Source organism: Equus asinus, chromosome 6 (genome assembly GCF_041296235.1).
Source record: "Equus asinus isolate D_3611 breed Donkey chromosome 6, EquAss-T2T_v2, whole genome shotgun sequence".
NCBI lineage: Eukaryota > Metazoa > Chordata > Mammalia > Perissodactyla > Equidae > Equus > Equus asinus.
The window spans coordinates 49,309,803-49,329,009 of NC_091795.1; the positions used below are offsets into that span (position 1 = coordinate 49,309,803).

At 34.7% G+C, this 19,207-nt stretch overlaps 1 protein-coding gene across 17 annotated transcripts in view; it reads left to right on the plus strand.

Annotated features, from left to right (window-relative positions):
- The window catches only part of WDPCP (WD repeat containing planar cell polarity effector), a 390,746-nt gene that overhangs the window by 150,372 nt on the left and 221,167 nt on the right, over positions 1-19,207 (plus strand). For 12 of the 17 annotated variants that reach the window (XR_006529211.2, XM_070512033.1, XM_070512036.1 and 9 more), the window contains 2 exons: positions 1,813-2,001; positions 5,360-5,507. Coding sequence is in view for 16 of the 17 variants with exons in the window: in XM_070512033.1 (XP_070368134.1) it covers positions 1,813-2,001; positions 5,360-5,507 (337 nt within the window). In the remaining variant the exon portion in view is untranslated. The remainder of the gene's footprint in view (positions 1-1,812; positions 2,002-5,359; positions 5,508-19,207) is intronic. The other 5 variants (XM_044772549.2, XM_070512039.1, XM_070512041.1 and 2 more) reach the window with 1 other exon arrangement.

Consider the following 19,207-nt stretch of genomic DNA (forward strand, 5'->3'; position numbering starts at 1 on the left):
AATCTCCAACAGTAATTGTAGATTTGACTTTTTTTCCTTTTAGTTCTGTCAGTTTTGGCTTTATTATTTCAGAGCTCTATTATTAGGTATGTTTAAGATTGTTATCTTCAGGAATTTTCAACTCTTTATTATAAAGGGATAGAATTCTAGGCTAATTCATTTTTCTCTCTCAGCATTTGAAAAATGCTGTGCTGTTGTCTTCTGGCTTGCATAATTTCAGAAGCAAAGTTTGTAATTATTCATATCTTTGTTTCTCTATATGTTATATGTCCTTTTTCTTTGGCTGCCTTTAAAGATTTTCTCTTTATGACCTTTTGCACAATTTGATTATGATTATATGTTAGTCTTCTCAACAAATCAGTTCTTTCTTTGCTAGAAGTATTGCATAGGGGATAGAGTCAACAAATGTCAGATATTTTCGTTTTCACGCAAAGTTCCCACACATTAAGATTTACTGCCAAGAAAACACCCTGATTTATGAGGACTTCCAAGTGCTTGACTGCAGCCTCATGAAGCCTTTTGAACAGTAGCATTCATTGGTTGTCCCAACACAAAAAGACTAATGATGTCTCATTGCTTAGTGTAGTCAAGGCAATTCCCCAGATTCCCTATCAAGTTGAGTCCTGTTAGATATAGCACAAGTTCTCATTTTGATGTGACTTGAAGTTAGTATGAAGAATTTCAGCATCTTTCTCATGAACTAATATATCTTTTAAAATCCAGAAACCTATAACTATTCCAGTTAAATGATGATGATGATGATAGTAATGAAAAGAAGAATTGCAGTAATATTTTATATACTATACAGCTTACAAATAATTTCACATACATTTTCTCATTTAGCTTTGCAATTATTTGTACTGAGAAATTTTTGTAAACTCACTGAAATCAGTAAACATTGGCTGAAGAAAAAAGACTTTACAGCCAGCCATTTTTAAAAGATTAAAAAATAATAACCTGCTTAAAAGCCCTAGTACCTTATCAAATTGTTAGTTTCAAATGAGATAAGCAATATGTAAAAGATGATAAAATAAAGCTAGAACAGAATGCCCCCCCCCCTTGTTTTGTGCTCTTTCTCCTCTAAGATTAGAAATGGATTTCTTTTTTCATTTAAAAGGGTAAACAATGTGTTTATATTGTACCAAGATATTTTATAGCAAATACTAGTTATGAAGGGGATCAATAGCAGGATTAATGCTGATCATTTCTTTAACAGAAGAGAATAATCTCTAAATGCCAATTTAAAATAAATTGATATGTGGTATCTATGAAGAAACTATCAATTGAGAGTACTCATTAATAAGAACAGACTTAGAAGCATTTATATAGACACATCATTTTTGTCATGGATACTTGTACCCCCCACTCCCCACCCAAGTACATAGGGCTGAGTGCAACCTAAAGCTAATAAAGCTGGTCAATAAGAATTGTATTCGCATCAAAACCCTGTCTTTAAAGGTATACAACAGAGACCTACATGACTGATGAAAGATGTAGGGTTAGCTATTGTGGTCTACCTAAAAATTCTTCTCATTTTTATTCACTTTTAGTCTAAGCAGTTTGATTATGTGGAGTCTAAATTAGTTAATATGTGACTGAATGATAAGCATAAGCTAGACAGAGTTGGTAGGTGGTATTTAAAATGAAGATTTAACCACAAAGCAATATTACTCTAGGTCCCCAAAATCCCACATTTCTAGCATAATGTAAGAAATGATTACTGGTTTTTTCCTTTATGGAAAAGTTAATTGTTTGTGCTATACTACTTTTTATTTTTAAAAGATTCACTTGGTTTTACGTTTTTTGTGACAGGTATCTTCACGCGAGGACAGCTAGGCCTGGTAGACATCATCTTCCAGTACATTCACTGTGATGAGATCTGTGAGGCGATAAACATCCTGAGCAGTATGAACTGGGACACCCTGGGCCACCAGTGCTTTATCAGCATGAGTGCCATTGTAAACCATCTTCTTAGACAAAAGCTCACTCCAGAGAGAGAAGGTCAGACTTGAACTATAATTCATAAATGGGTTTTGTATATATATAAAGTACATTTGATTGAGTCAGTTATTTTTTGAGGATGTTTTTGAGTTATGTTTAATTAGAGATTAAAAGACAAAAATGTTAATGCCCTATTTAAAACTGACAAGATCAGATATCAAATAATTACGCCCATACGGTACTTACTGTATAGTATTTGTCAACATAAAGAACAAATTTTCTGTATATACCTATGGTGGAACTCACAATGCAGTCATTGTACCTTTTGGTCTAAGTTCTTGTGTGGAATATGCTCAGATTTCAAACTTTGATCAAGAATTTCATGTAGTCTCTAGGGTCTGGTAGACAAAGGGCCCCAAAGATCTTTATTCCTCCTTCACTTTAGATATCAATAAATTTTTCTCTCATACCTCAATCCTTTGTCCAGACAATTGTCCTTCCCACAATTGTGTGTATGAGAATTGCAGCCCAGGCTATTCCTTCTTGTTTTCATTCTAACTTGTGGTTCTGATACCTCTCCTTTCTGTCTGCTTGAATTTTCCTACCTTCCCTCAGTTCGTAATTTTGCCCATATGATCTCAGATGTTTATTGTTAAAGAGAGATAAGATGCTGTTAAAAAAAAAAAAAAGTGCCACATGCAATAATGAAATTAATTTTTCTATTTGCCAATTATCCAGTATATGTTGTTTTTATTATGAGTTATTTATTCACTTAATGTAAATTGCACCTAAACATTCTTCTATTTGCATCTTTATTTCAAATCTTTGCAATAAGCACTGACATTAATGGTGGGATATCATGGACAATGAGAAACTGTCCCTAGGTAATTTACAAGGTAGGGAAAACAGGAAATACGTCAAAAGATCTTTACTCGAGAACTTTTTTCCCCTACTATTTTCTTTGCTTGATTTTAGATTTTCTTATTCCACTTTATGTTTCCCAAAGTAAACAGATTGTTTCGATAGAATTCTGTACATAGCCTTTATTTTAGTAATTTTAGAGAAGAATAATCAGTAAGAACATGTTCCTTCAGGAAGTTTGCATCATGGGACTTGGCCCAACTCATAGGAGGCCCACAGTAATGTTTATGTAATGTTAATTGAATGTCCTTTTTAAGCTAGTTCAACCTATCTATGGAGATTCCAGTACTTCTACAATGAGAAAATGCCTAGCACAATGCTTGGCCCACAATATGTACTTGATGAATATTAGTTAAAAATAAAAAGAAGAGTCTAACTTCAAAATTTTAGGGTACTAGGTATTACTGTAATATTTCTGCCTGCAGTTATCTCAAGTAATTATTTCCTAGTATTGGTACATTCTCAAGATTGGGTACATAGTAGAAAAAAAAAAAAGAAGCAGAGTCCTTAAAGGAAGCCTGTTATAGTACACACAATCTATACAAAAGACCCTAAATTTAGAGTTGAAGAAACATGGAGAAGAGAAGATATTGACTCTCAGGACACTGAGAAATTGCTAGCATCTTAGTGAATTTGTATTGTAAGATTTCTGTGTTGTAAGACAGATTATTAGGAAATTCACAAATGGGCATTATCAGATTCTTGCCTTAATAAAGGATATTTCAAGGAACTGTAGGGGCGAGATAGGGAAATAAAAAGCTTGTACTAGGGGCCAGCCCGGTGGTGTAGTGGTTAAGTTCATATGCTCTGCATCGGCAGTGGCCCAGGGTTGGTGAGTTCAGATCTTGGGCGTGGACCTGCATGCCACTCATCAAGCCATGCTGTGGTCGCATCCCACATATAAAATAGAGGAAGATTGGCACAGATGTTAGCTCAGGCACAATCTTCCTTAAGCACAAAGAGGGTGATTGGCAACGGATGTTAGGTCAGGGACAATCTTCTTCACTCACACACACACACACACACACACACAAAAGCTTATATGATACTAGGCTATTAGAATAAAATGCTTGCATGATGCTGGGATATCAGAATATGTAAATTTTAAGTAGGTATATGCATTTTTCCCCCAAGTAACTGCAAAACGCATTTCTAAAATATTCAGAATTTTCCTCTATTGAGATTTATTCTCTCTGAATCTAACAAATTTGACATGGTAATTTGTTTTCCTTTTATTAGTGGAACCCAGTGAGCTCTTTGTAGCTGTGTTGTGGTTATCTTTGAGATCTTCATTTCTGCCTTAAACATCAAGCTGGGCTATCTAATGAATCTATAACTGTGCTGGGAGTTAACCAGTATTCCATGTAGCCTCTCGAACATTTCAGATGTGCGAAACATGCTGTCAAGAAAACAAGCGACGGCAAGAGAATCTGGCTTGTTTTCACAATTCATTGCTGTATTCAATTTTAATCTAAATTGACTGCTGCTTTGAAAGGAAATACCCCTAAAGTTCACCTTACTTTACTGTCTAGATTTGAGATGAAAAAAAAGAAATTGCTAACAGCTTAGCCAAGTCCATAGCAATTACTCTGATGAGGTATTTAATACTTTCAAACCCAAATAAGCCTAAAACGAAAGAGTTTTGCTAAATAAGGAATTGTTTATTTGACCCAGTGCTAGTAGCATAAAAATCAGTGGAGTCTTACTGTGAACTGTTGTGTTCTCATACATACTCATACTCTTGCCATTATGGTAATTATATAATTTCCAGGTATTTCTGGGAGGAAACACAACCCCATAGGCGTGTCTTGGTAAAATTGTGAAGTAGGCAATATGTGCCTTTTTCTCCCAATCTCTGTCCCTCTGGTTTATCAAAACCTGCTCTCTGATCCTTCTTTCCTACGAAGGTGTCAGTTGACAGAGAGCAGATTAGCATGTCACCCCTCCCAGGGGTGTCAGCTTTCACACTTGGACAAAACCAACAATCTTATTGTTTACGACAGGATTTAGGGAAGTTATAGGAACTTTCACCATTTCTTTAAAATTTTAATAGAGCAAGATATTACTCCAATAAGGCTATTCTAATTTATATTATTTTTTGAACATTTCTAATACTGATTTCAATTCCCCAATGCGGAAAGGTTAGTTTTCTCCTTTCAGCTAAAGAGTGTAAATGTTGAGTACACTGTGAGTTGATTTTACTGGAAATACTAGTTCAAACTGTGTTACTTTGATGAGTCACTGTTTTAATTACCCATTTGTGGTGAGAGGTTGGTTCATTATGGATTTTTTCAGCTTTGACAGCTTTTTGTTGCTTAGAGTCATTGTCAGCTTTGCCTCAAGTGAAAGTTTATACACAGGTTTGTTTTTGTACCAGCTGTCATATTTTAATTTCATCCTTCCTACAAAAAGCTCACATTTCATCCAAGTTTGCAAAACCTGCCTGACTGCAAACATGAGTATTCTGTTGTAACTGAAGGAATTTCACTTGTTTTAGTGCTGCTGTGTTTGAATTCCACAGCACAGCTTGAGGCAAGCCTTGGAACCTTCTATGCTCCAACAAGACCACTCCTGGATTCAACTATATTGGAATATAGAGACCAAATCAGCAAATATGCAAGAAGATTCTTCCACCACTTGCTCAGGTGAATGATATCTTTGGATTGATTAGTGTCAGATTAATTACCTATTTAAAGAGCCATCTTCTCTAATTAGAGTATTTCATAGTATGGCTATCTGTTTTCTAATAGTCTATTCCCTAAGAGGAAAACAAATCTTCTCTTCATATACTTGATTTACTTTGTTCTTGTTTTCCTTTTAAGGACTATATTTGAATATTGTTTAGGGCTTTTACAATATCAGTACACTTTAATATAACTTCCCCTTTAATATGAAAACAAAAAATATCAGCTATGTAAAGTCAATTTAAAAATATTAATTGTGCTTTTAGTACTAGAGAAATGTTTTAGTTTTAATTGAAGCTAAAAATATGAATGTGCTATAAAGCTCTGAGATGGTCACTGGTTTGTTTTACTTTCAGAATTACTGTAGAAAGATTTGTCTATTGTCCTCTCATATAATGTGGCAAGTTGCTAGCTTCACTCTTCCTCATTTTTTCTGCCTTAAATGGGTATAATACATTCCTTTAACCTTAGGGAGTATATGAAAAATTGGATAATAATGTCAAGAAATTACTCTGAGAAAAATACTGTTGAAGTTAAGGACATAGCATATTCCATATATATAAAGGTCAAAAGCCGATGGATGGACAGAGATGGATAGATAGATGATAGATAGTTTAGGGATACATATAAATGTGTCAATACTGTAAATTAAAGCAAGGTAGTGATTAGCACAAAATGTAGGATAGTGTGGAGTGGGGTGAGAGAAATATGATAGGAATAGACACATGAGAGTCTCAAAGGTACTAGGAATGTTCCATTTCTTAAGATGAGTGGGTGTCCATTAAAACTTATTATTCTTTTAGCTGAATGTATACATTTTGTATACTTTTTTTATATGATATATTTTATAACAGAAAGTAATAGAATTTTCAACTCCATGTACCAAAAGGAAGTATTACATTGAGTTGAATTTAGAGTTTTACTTACAATCCAACTGTTATAGTTCTTTTTAACTCTTTCAGGCAATTTCATGTATAGTCTCTGCTTTTTTCCCAGAACAACCCTGTTAAGGGGGTATTATCATTTGACAAATGAGTAAACTATAAAGTGGCACTTCACTCTCTACACAACAGTGAAGCCTTTGGAAAACAGTCTTTTTAGAACCTGAGAACAATGTTAATATATTGCATGAGTTATGATCTGTAATTGAATCCTGCCTTTTTACCTGAGTGACTTTAGCATATTCCAAGATACTTTTCACCCTGAATGAGGCAGTCTTCTACATATGAACATCTGCAAAAAATACTGGGGCTGATGTCACATTTATTTGAACTTAGGCCTTTTTCTTTGCTGTCAGTATTATTTTGTTTTCTCTCTTTCTGGGGAATATTAATGAATTCACCTCCTGCCTGACTTGCTCAAAAATGATTAATGTGAATGAAACAGATGTTTTGGAGGCACAGTCTTAGTGGCCTCACTGTGTCTCTGACCTCTCTGACTTTCTGCAGTGATTTAGTTGTGCATAAGCATCACATTTCATAATGCTGCTGGCCCTAAGATGCTTGTATCCCACTAATATTCACACATTCTACTAATGTGTAATATTTTTGTTCATTGATTTTCCTCAAATGCAGTATTCTAATTATTTTTGGATGTACTTTGGGATGAGATGACTAATGATGAGATGACTGTTATTGTTACTATTATTATTATTAGGCTTGTGCTTTTTTGTGTGGTTACATCTGGAACATTTTCCTTTGAGGTATACTAGATTTTCCCATGTTTCCTTTTTTGCATGCTTTGCTACTTTTTCAATTATAATTAGTGTTTATTAGTTGTTTTGATAAGTGGCTATACATGGCATTATGAAAAGAGAAAAGTAAGTTTAGAAGAAATTAAATGAGATAGTTTAAGTTGGAACCATTGTTTTGTTTAGTCTGCTGCCAAGAAGCTTTCCTGCTTAAGGGAAGAGAAACAGGCCAAATACTTTTTTGTATTTATGAAGTGCTAGAATTGCATTACCCCAGATACTCAGGCTAGCCAGTATTTTAGCATTCTAAAAAAAATGTTATTAGATAATGGAATAAGTCCTAAACAGTAAAGACCATCATAGGAAATTTTAAATTAAAGATAAAGAAAAGGAGTGCCATCAGAATAGGGGTGTACCTAAGATCACTCACTGTTAGAGCTAAGGACTCAGATTGCCTGAGTCCAGATTGGATTATTTTGATAGAGAAGAATAAAATATTACATTGATTTTAATTTCATACAGCATATAAAGGGTGAGGTCATAGTATAAATTTCTGATAATAGACAAGTATACTGTGTGGGTTATTAAAATAAATTCTTTTGTATACAATTTTGTTTTAATCTTGACAATAGAGGAAGTCCACAGACATCTTTTTGTTTCTTGGCCTTTTTTATTTTCAGCAAGTATGAAAAATTATCCTGACAGTGTCCCTCCAAATCCAAATGAATCTAAACTTAAAACATACTTCTCATGTCCTGTCCTGACACCTTTTTGTATGTGTTCAAAGTGATCAATTTTCATAAAGAAATGCTCCCTATAAATGTAAATCATTGCTCCTAATATTAAAGATAGAAAGCAGTAGATGTATAATCTTGATATGGTAGCTAAATATAGTGTTTATCATAATAAAATTTTTAAAAAGATGATACAGTCTAATTCATAAAATCATTAAGCTGGAAGACACCACCTAGAAGGTGTCTAGAAAAAGATTTCGTGTGTTTTCCTTTACTCTCACACTCACAATACTTCTGACACCAGCTATGTGGGGGTTTTTTTCCCCACACTGACCAATTCTCTGACACCAGCTGGGTGTTCTACAATTCAATTCAGTTCTAAGACTACCCAGAGTTAGCACCTACCCCACATGTTAAGGGCTCAGTTCCACAAGACCTCCCCTCATTCAGATGCCATTCACAAGAAATAAGTTCCCAGGTTACTCACAACTTCTGTTTCACTTGGCTACAAATTGGAGGTTCCCACTACTCCCTCCTCAGTTTCGATAATTTGCTAGAGCAGCTCACAGAACCCAGGAAAACAGTTTACTTACTATTTCCAATATTTTTAAAGGATATAAATGAACAGACAACGAAGAGATGCGTAGGGCAAGTTATGTGGGAAAGGACTCCAAGCTTCCTTGTCCTCTCCAGGCATACCACCCTCCCAGCACCTCCAGGTGTTCACCAGTCCAGAAGCTCTCTGAACCTCTCCTTCTGGGTATTTACGGAATCTTCATTACATAGGCACAATTGATTAAATTACTGGCCATTGGTGATTAATTCAACCTCGAGCACCCATGCCCCTCCCCCTCCCTGGAGGTCTAGGGTGAGCCAAAACCCTCTAATCATGTGGTTGGTTTCCCTGACAACCAGCCCCATCTTCAAGGGCTTTGGGAAAGTTACCTCATTAATATAAATTCAGGTGTAGTTTAAAGGGGCTTCTTATGAATAACAAAAGACTTTCCTTTTGCCTTCTTGGCTTTTAGCACCTAGGAAATTTCAAGGGTTTTAGGAGCTCTGTGCCAGAAGTGGGGCAAAGACCAAAGAAATACTTCTTATTGTAAATCACAACATCACAGAAGGCAAATGTAACTTTGCTTAAATTAAGGTTAGAAGGTGATTGTTCACCTCTCTGCCTCCATGAAATTGAACAGTCCTCCAGAACTACCAAATGGGGAAGTATTAACAAGAGCTTTTCATTATAAACAAATAGAAACTATAATAGGAACCCCTAGATATTGATGAAATAAAAGGGCAAATATTTCAAATGAATGTGCCACAGATGAAGCTTATTTTACTAACATGGAAATATATTTATAAAGGATTAATAATTTGTTTTACTTGTTTATTTCCCCTCTTAACTGTAAGACTATTGTTTTCTGACTCAAATGGTATTATGTGATTGTGGCACAGAGACTCATGCTTTTTAAGTGCTTATAAAATAGTAAGCAATATGTTGAGCAAGGGAGCTTTATTGCCTAGAAATAAAAATATTATATTTATGAAATATTTGTGGAAAAGTGTATTGATGTCTGGATTTTCCTTTCAGTATAACAAAATGTAAGATGAATTTGATGCAGGGTCGGTGAGCCAAGGAGTCGAAAGAAAGATTTCTTGGACTCTCGAGATCTGGCAGTAGTGCTCTTTTATTTAGAGAATCGTGTGGAATAGCATGGGGACAGGACCCATGGGCAGTCAAAGCTGCTGCTGGCATGGGGAGCTGCTGCTACAAACATGGGTGGAGAGTAAGGCTAAATTTAAGGCAAAGGTATGTGAGTTATCTCTTTACAAGGCAAAGGAAAGAATATGTAAAAAGAGTTGTTAAAATGGTATCAGTGCCAGTAGGGTTCTGGTTATTGGGTGGTCCTATAACTTTTAGATAAGAATCAAACCGGATTGAGTAAATGACAGAAGTTACCGCTTAAATATTATCTTCACCCAAAGACAAAGGAGGATGTTGGGGGGGGAGGGTCAGTTACATGAGGTGGCCAGGCAGTAAACAACTTAAGTTCTTGCCTTTGGCATTGATTAAGAGTTTCTAGAGATAAGGTCATCCCCCTTCTTCCTGGCCAGAGAGGGTGGCATCTTTACAGATGGAGGTTTCCCTTACAAATGTAAATGTTTCCCAACAAAGGGCAAGCAAACTCCACTCCTCAGAGTTGCTTTTGTTAAAGGTAACCAGCCCCCTTCTCATCTACAGTTTTAAAAGTAACCAGCCTAAAATAATCCTCATCAAATTGATGTATAGAAAGGGAGATTGATAGATATGTGACAAAACAATATTGTAAAAAGATGATAGAATCTTTCAACTTTCCTGGTTGTTTGAAAATTTTTATAATAAGACGTTGGGGGAAAATATATATTATGCTGGAGTTAATATTTACATGTAGAATTCAGAAAAAAAGGGTAGTCTTTTGGAAGTGGCTCTTATAGAAAATATATTTGATAGGCAAAAAGAAATTATTTTGTGACTAATTGTCACAAAAAATTGTTAACAAATTCAATTTCTAAATGGCTTTTTCAGTTATACTTTTCACTAATGGAACATACACAGTAAATAAAACATTTATATGAAATAAATTCAAAGAATAGTAATACTACAATAGTTACCTAAAAATATTTAGGGAACAAGACAGAATGATCTGCAGAGAAAAACTTCCTAGTCAGATCATCTGAAAATGCTGGATAATATATTTAAAATACTTGTTTAAAGCATGGTCGAGCTGGCAAGAAACTAAGGGAAACACTCAGAGGTTGAAATGACAAGGATACTTGATTCCACAAGAGTAAGCAAACTCAAAGTTTGCCTTAAGGCCATCTGCTGGCACCTGGCAATGAAGTGCTTGGTTTACAAAGGCTGTGTACTCAGAGCATCAGGAAACAAAGCCTAGGGCTCAAGCAGAGTGGGCGATTGGATCAGAGATCCCCACATGAATCTAGGACCCTTGAAGGACAGCGTCTTCCCTGAGAGAACTAGAAAGAAGGAAGGGATAAGATGCAAGAAGGAATGGTGGGCATAAAATAATGTTAAACTTGTGGGAACCCTAAACAAAAATTGATCTTATAAACACTAATGTCTAATTCAAGGGGTTAAAAATTAAGATAAAACCCTGGACAGTAATAACATATAAATCAGAAGAAGAGTGAAGAAGTTAAAGCATTCTAAGGTCCTTGTACTTTTCAGGAGGAATATAGAGATAATTATTAATACTAGATTTTATTAAGTAAAATATACACACCAGAATTTCTAGGGTAATCACTAAAAGAATAGAGAGTATATAATTTTCAGACAAACACAGTGAAAATGTTGGATGAGGAAAAAGATTCAACCAAATTTGCCAAAAGAAGGCAAGAATGAGGGGGGTGGGTGCAGCATGCAGGAGGGAAGAAACAGAGAAAAAAAGATGGAAAACAGAAAACGCACAATGAGATAGTAGAATGAACTTTTAAAAATCAGTAGTCATTGTCAATGTAAGTGGGCTAAATTTTTTATTTGCAATGTTGAAACAGATTTTTTTCAAAGTTTTTACAAGACACCTAAAACAGAGAGAGTTTAAAAGAGAATGAAAAAAGATAGGTAAATACCTAAAGAGAGCTAGTAATGTTATACAAATAGTCTTTAAAGCAAAATCATTAGTAGAGATTACTAGAGATCAATATTGACAGAAAAAGCAATTCACCAGGAATATATAACAATTCCAAATGCGTATAACATAGCTTGAGTACACATAAAATAAAATTGACAAATTCACTGTCTTGGAGATTTTAATTTCCCTCATGTGGTAATTAATAGATTAAGTCAATAAAATATCAGGAAGGAAATATAAGATTTGAACAATATAATTAAAAGCCTCGTTTAATGAACATGTATAGAGTACTGTACACAACAACTGGAGACTGTACTTTTTTCATGAATAAACAAAAACATTTTAAAAAATTGACCATATTTTAGGACATAAAGTTCCTGAAAATTTCAAAGGGTCATTTGTATTTCCTCAACAATTAATTACTGAGTGCCACATGCCAGGCACTATTGTTAGATCTAGGAATATAGCATGAACAAAGCAGACATACACACACAAATCCTCATAAGTTAAATCATCATAAATCATCATAAGCATCATAAGTTTAAATTATAGTGAAGGAAACAATATGTAAATAAGTAGGCAAAATATATGTAGTGTTAGGTATACAAAACAGGGCCAGGAGCCCGGGAGTATTGAGTGGTAGGTAGAGTGAGTGGACTGCAGTTTTAAATAAGATTGTCAGGAAAGGCCTCACTAAGAAGGTGAAATATGGGGCCAGCCCAGTGTCACAGAAGTTAAGTTCACACATTCTGCTTTGGCAGCCTGGTGTTCGCCAGTTCAAATCCCGGGTGTGGACCTACGCACTGCTTATCAAGCCATGCTGTGGCAGGCGTCCCACGTATGAAATAGAGGAAGATGGGCATGGATGTCAGCTCAGGGCCAATCTTCCTCAGGAAAAAGAGGAGGATTGGCAGCAGATGTTAGTTCAGGGCTAATCTTCCTCAAAAAGAAAAAGAAAGTGAAATATGAGTTAAATTCTAGCAGTTTGGCTGGAGCAGTGAATGAAAGGCAGGATAATGAGAGAACGGGTCAGAGGGATAGCAAGTGGCTCTGTACTATAGGACTTTGTTGGCTCTTGTAAGGAATTGAGATTTTTCTTTTGAATAATAGGAGAAGTCAATATATGATTTGGAACCAACTAGTGACTGGATCACTGAGATCCTGTATTGAGAATAGATGTTTGAAGGTTAAGGCCAAGGAGACCAGTTTGGAGCCTCTTGCAATAACTGAGTGAGAAATGGTGGCCATTTAGAGCAGATTGGTAGCAAAAGGGATAAGGATAGAGTGGTTGGATTTTGGACATATTAAAAGTTTTGCTGACAGAATTTCCTGACAGACTGGATGAAGAATATGTTAGAAAGAGAAGTCAAGGATGGCTTCAAGTGTTTGGACCTGAGCAACTGGAAAAATAGAGTTGCGATTGACAAGATTCTTGGCTGCTGACATTTGTTAACACTTTTATCAAGTCTAGGAGAAATTCTGCTCTGTTAGATATTCTGCCCTGTTGAGGTCTGAAAAGAAACATGAAGAGAAAACACGATCAACAATTTATAAGGCAGATTTTATTACATCTGCAGATCTCATAGCTCAAAGAAAGACCTTGACATATAATATATGAACATTAATAAGTGTCAGAATGTCTACCTTTATGTGAAATATATTTGTTTCCTTTGTTTAATAAAGTGTGGACATAACCTTACTTAACAATTCTTCACCCTTTCATTATATGTTTAAACTTAACTCAGAAAACTAGGAACAGATGATGTAACCTCATTTGTAACTATAATAAGTACTCTCATCCATCTCTCTCCTTGAAGAGGATACAAGATAAGTACTGTTCAGTTCCTATTTTTTTAATTCTCTCCTTTTCCCAGTTTTTCCTCACTGAGAACCATGTTCAAATAATAAAATATTCAGCTTGCTGTAGATTATGATCCTTATTACTTATCTCATTACATTTTATAGAAAGAGAAGATACTTGAGTTTTGTCAATACGTGGAGAACTAAAGAGCAAGTTTCTAAATTTTAGGGAGGTAACAAATAATAGCTTTCCTCATAAAGTTAACATGTAGGCCTCAGCAGTGCTGACATTAGTTTGGTGGGATCTTTAATGAGCATTCTGATCACATGTGGTTATTCCTGTGCGAGGATACGTATTCGTCTTTTAGTTCATAAGTTTTATAAATAAATGTTGTTTAAACCTAAAGCCCTCCCATTAATTCACCTTTTCCTGATCCACAGGACTGTACATTGTCGTTATAGTTTTTAGAACACTAAGCTACATTTTTTCCAAAAGAAAAATAGCTTTCTGATTGTAGAAGTAATACATGATTTTTTCCGCAATATACTAAATACCACTGCCCTCTTTTCATTTCAGTAAACATAGGTCCACAGTATGTATTATAAGGATGTACCACCATAATTTATTAACCATCCTCCTATGTAAGTTTTTGTTCTATAAACAATGCTGTAATAAACATTATATTCATATTTATGATGAGATATATGATGATATATATATCACATATACACACACATACCTTTGTGCATTTATCTGATTATTTCCTCAGAATAAATTCCTATAATTAGAATTACTGAGTCAGAAGTTATTCACATTTATAAGATTCTTGCTATATATTGTTGAATGTCCCTGTGACCATTTTGTGAAATTACTCATTTCATCATACCCACAGTTGAAATAATCAATATCTTAAAGCATTGACAATTAAATAGGTGGCACCTTGCTGCTTTAATTTTATCTATTAAATTCTCTCTTATTTTAAAAATTTTTTACAATTAATAAACTTTATTTTTTAGAGCAGTTTAGAGCAGTTAGGTTCACAGCAAAATTGAGAGGAAGGTATAGAGATTTCTCATATACCCTCTGTCCCCACCTGATTAAATATTAATTTTTTTATTAATGGTGATTGCAAACATCTTCCTATATATATATGCTGTTTGTATTATTATATGAATGACTATATTTAATGTGTGCTGGTTAAAGCTAAGGGCTTTATAAACATGATCACATTTAATCCTCACATCCTAATATGTAAGCATGTCTTATCCCCATTTTATTGCCAAGGATACTTAGACTAAGTAACTTGCTCAACAATTATATACAATACATGGCAGACCAGAATTCTAACTTGAGTCCTTCTGCCCTCAAAGTCCTTGATCTTCACCATCATATTAGGAACTGAACCACCATGCCTCAGGAGCTAAGGCATTCCTCTTTTCTAGAGGTATTTGATAAAAGAGGAGACATACACTGGTGTTTGTCGGGGGAGCAGTGCAGTATAGAGGGTAACAGCTGGGAATTTTGAATATGGGCACATTCTTAATATTCCTTAGCTTCAGTTTCTTGATTTGTAAATAAGGATAATCATGGTACCTATCACACTGGGATGTTGTGAGAATTAATATAATAATCCCTGTAACAAGAGCTTATGGTATGATCTGGCATGTAATAAGGGCGCAATAAATGCTATTATTGATTATGTTGTAGAGATTTAATAATCTTATGAAGGTAGACTAAATGATCTTTTAGAACAGTATTTCTCAACCCTTTTTTCATTATTGCTACCCCAGGAAAAAAAATTAAAATGAAATGAGTTTAATTTCATCCTAACAAGGTAAATACTAAAGAATAAGATTGGTCAGGTAAGGTTGAGCTTTGGAGGCCCACAAGCTGTTAGAATAGCTAAGATTTTTTCAGTCCCTAACAACTAAATTTTTTCCCCCTTGAAGGTGATATTGGCCCCATTGAGAATGCACGTTTAGAAGGAAATGCCTCCTTTTAAAATTAAACAAAACTTGGTAGCCCAGGGTTTCACCAGTTCGGATCCTGGGCACGGACATGGCACTGCTCATCAGGCCATGCTGAGGTGGCATCCCACATGGCACAACCAGAGGCGCTCACAACTAGAATACACAATTATGTACCTGGGGGGCTTTGGGGAGAAGAAGAAGAAGAAGAAGAAGAAGAAAAAAGAAGATTGGCAAAAGATGTTAGCGCAGGTGCCAATCTTTAAAAAATAAAGAATTAACTTTTAAAATTAAGCAAAACTCAAAACCATCAAACCAGTAGGAGAGTCATCCTAGGTTTGAGGGAGGAAATAGGCCTAAGTTAGATTTCCTCATACTTTTAAGGTTCTTTTCAACCCTGAGATTTTATAATCCTATGTTTCTTGGCTCCTTTGAGTAGAAAAAATCTGTTTCCTAAGGTAAACTTTTCTTACTTAATGGGTTCTATATTTTCCAAGTTCTAAGTGAACAATTATAAGTTGTAAAGAATGGCACATATAGTGTGGATTCAAATAACATTTACAACAATGTTTATCTGACACATTTAATACAGTCATGTGCCACATAATGACATTTTGGTCAATGACAGACTGCATGTACAACAGTGGTCCCATAAGATTAGTACCATATAGCCAAGGTGTGTAGTAGGTTATAACATCCAGGTTTGTGTTAGTTTACTCTATGATGTTCACACAGCTATGAAATTGCCTTACAATGCATTTCTCAAAACATATCCCTGTCATTAAGTGACACATGACTGTATTCATAATTATGTAGCCAGATTGTTGCATGTATCCATTTCTTTTTATTACTGAGTAGTATTCCATAGTATAGATCTACCACAGTTTGTTTTACCATTCATCTATTGAAGGACATCTCAGTTGTTTCCAGTTTTCGGATAGTAGAAATAATGCTGCAATAAACATTCATCTACAGGTTTTTATGTGAACATAAGTTTTCATTTCTCTGAGATAAAGGCCCAGGAGTGCAATTGCTTGGTTGTATGGTAGTTGTAGGTTTAGTCTTTTTAGAAAATTCCAAACTATTTTCCAGAGTGGCTATATTTTATGTTTCCACTAGCAATATATGAATGATCCAGTTTCTCCACATTTTGCCAGCATTTGGTGTTGCTACTCTTTTGTATTTTAGCCATTCTGAGAGGTAGATAGTGATATCTCATTGTGGTTTTAATTTTATTGCCCTAATGGATTAATGATATTGAATATCTTTCCATACAATTATTTGTCACTAGTAGATACTCTCTGATGAAATGTCTAATATGTTTTGCCCATTTTCTAATTTTTTAAAAAGTTTTGAAAGTTCTTTACATATTTTGATTCTTGCCCTTTGTCCAATGCGTGGTTTGCAAATATTTTCTCCTAGTCTGTATCTTGTCTTTCCATCCTCTTAGCAAAGTGTTTGGCAGAATAAAAAATTTTAATTGTGATGAAATTCAATAGATCAATTTTTCCTTTTATGGTGTCAAGTCCATCTTTGCCTATCCCTATATACCAAAGACTTACTCTTATGTTTTTCTTCTAAAAGTTGTATAGTTTTATATTTTACATATAAGACTGTCATCCATTTTGAGTCAGTTTTTGCATAACTGTGAGATTTGAGTTGAGGTATCCTGCCTCTCCCCCTGTCCCCCCCTCCCCCGGCCAATATCCAGTTGTTCCAGTACCATTTGTTGAAAAAGTTATCTTTTGGCGCCAGCCCGGTGGTGCAGTGGTTAAGTTCACATGTTCTGCTTCAGTGGCCCGGGCTTCACTAGCCTGGATCCCGGCTGCAGACACGGCACTGCTTGGCAAGCCATGCTGTGGTAGATGTCCCACATATAAAAAGTGGAGGAAGATGGGCATGGATGTTAGCTCAGGGCTAATCTTCCTCAGAAAAAAAAAAAGTTATCTTTCATCCATTGCATTCCTTTGCACCTTTGTTAAAAGTAAATTGGGCATAAATTATGTGGGTCTATTTCTGGTTTCTCCATGTTCTTCCATTGATCTATGTATCTATCCATCTGTCAATACCACACAGTCTTGATTACTGTAACTATATGAGTCTTGAAATCAGGTAGACTGATTCCTCTCATTTTCTTCTTCAAAATAGTTTTGCTATTCTAATTCCTTTGTCTTTCCATATAAATTTTAGAACAATCTTGTCTATATCTACAAGACTATTTTGATAGGAATTGTACTCAATTTGTTTATATCAACTTGGGCAGAATTGACATCTTTATTATGTTGATTTTCCAATCCATGTTCATTTTTTTTTTTACCAGCATTTTGTAGCTTACGGCATACAAATCCTATACAAGTTTTGTTAGATTTACATCTAAGTATCTCCTCTTTTTGACTGATTGTAAGTGGTATTGTATTTTTAATTTCAGTGTTCACATATTCATTGTTATTATATACAAATACAATTGATATTTGTATATTGATTTATCCTGTAGTCTTGCTGAATTCAATGATTAATTTTAGGAGATTCTTTTGCAGATTTCTTGGAATTTTTTACATAGACCATCATGTCGTCTGCAAATATGGACAGTTTTCTTTTATCCTTTTTGAATATATACCTTTTAGTTCCTTTTCTTCTCTTATTGCACTGGCTAGAACTTCCAGCACTATGTTGAAAAAGAGTGGTGAGAGTGGGCATCTTTGCTTTGTTCCCAGTGTTAGGGGAGAACATTCAGTCTTTCAGCATTGAGAACAATGTAAGCTGTAGGTTTTTTGTAGATATTTTTTATCAAGTTGAGGAAGTCTCTCTCTTTTCCTGTTTTTCTGATGGTTTTTATCATGAATGGTTGTTAAATTTTGTTAAACGCTTTCTCTGTATCGATTGACATGATTATGTGACTTTTCTTCTTTAGCCTGTTAATATGGGGGGTTACATTGATTAAACTAGCCTTGCATCCCTAGTATAAACCCCACTTGGTCATGGTACATAATTCTTTTCATATAGTGCTGAAATCTACTTGCTAATATGTTGCTAAGAATTTTTGCATTTGTTTTCATGAGGGATATTGATCTGTAGTTTCCTTTTTTTTGTGTTGTCTTTGATTTTTAATATTAGTGACATACTAGCTTCATTACATGAACTGGGAGTCTTCCCTCTACTTAAGCTATCTGGAAAAGATTATGTAGCATTTCTGCTAATTCTTTAAAAACTTGAAAGAACTCTCAAGTGAAACAATCTGGGCCTAGAGATTTCTTTTTTAGTAGTTCTCAAATTATGAACCCAATTTTCTTAAACTTATAGAGCCATTCAGATTATCTATTTCATATTGGATAGGTTTTGATAGTTTGTACTTTTTGAAGAATAGGTCCATTTAATCTAAGATGGCAAATTTATGTGTGTATGTTGTTTGTAATATTCCTTGATTATCTTTCTGATGTCTGCAGGATCTGTAGTGATATCCCTATTTCATTCTTGATATTGGAAATTTGTGTCTTTCTTTTTTTCTCTTTCAGTCTTGCTAGAGGTTGATCTTTTTGAAGAAGTAGACCTTTGTTTCATTGATTTTTTTCTCTATTTTTTTTCAATTTCATTGATTTTCACTATTAGTTTTATTTTCATCCTTCTTACTTTGGGTTTATTTTGCTCCTCTTTTTCTGGTTTCTTGAGGCAAGAGCTTAGATTATTGACTTGAGACTTCCTCTTTTCCAATATGAGCATTTGAATGCTATAAATCTCCCTCTAATTACTGCTTTAACTGTGTCTCACACATTTTGATATGTTGTATTTTCATTTTCATTCAGTTAAATGTATTGTTTTTCCCTTGAGACTTCTTCTTTGACC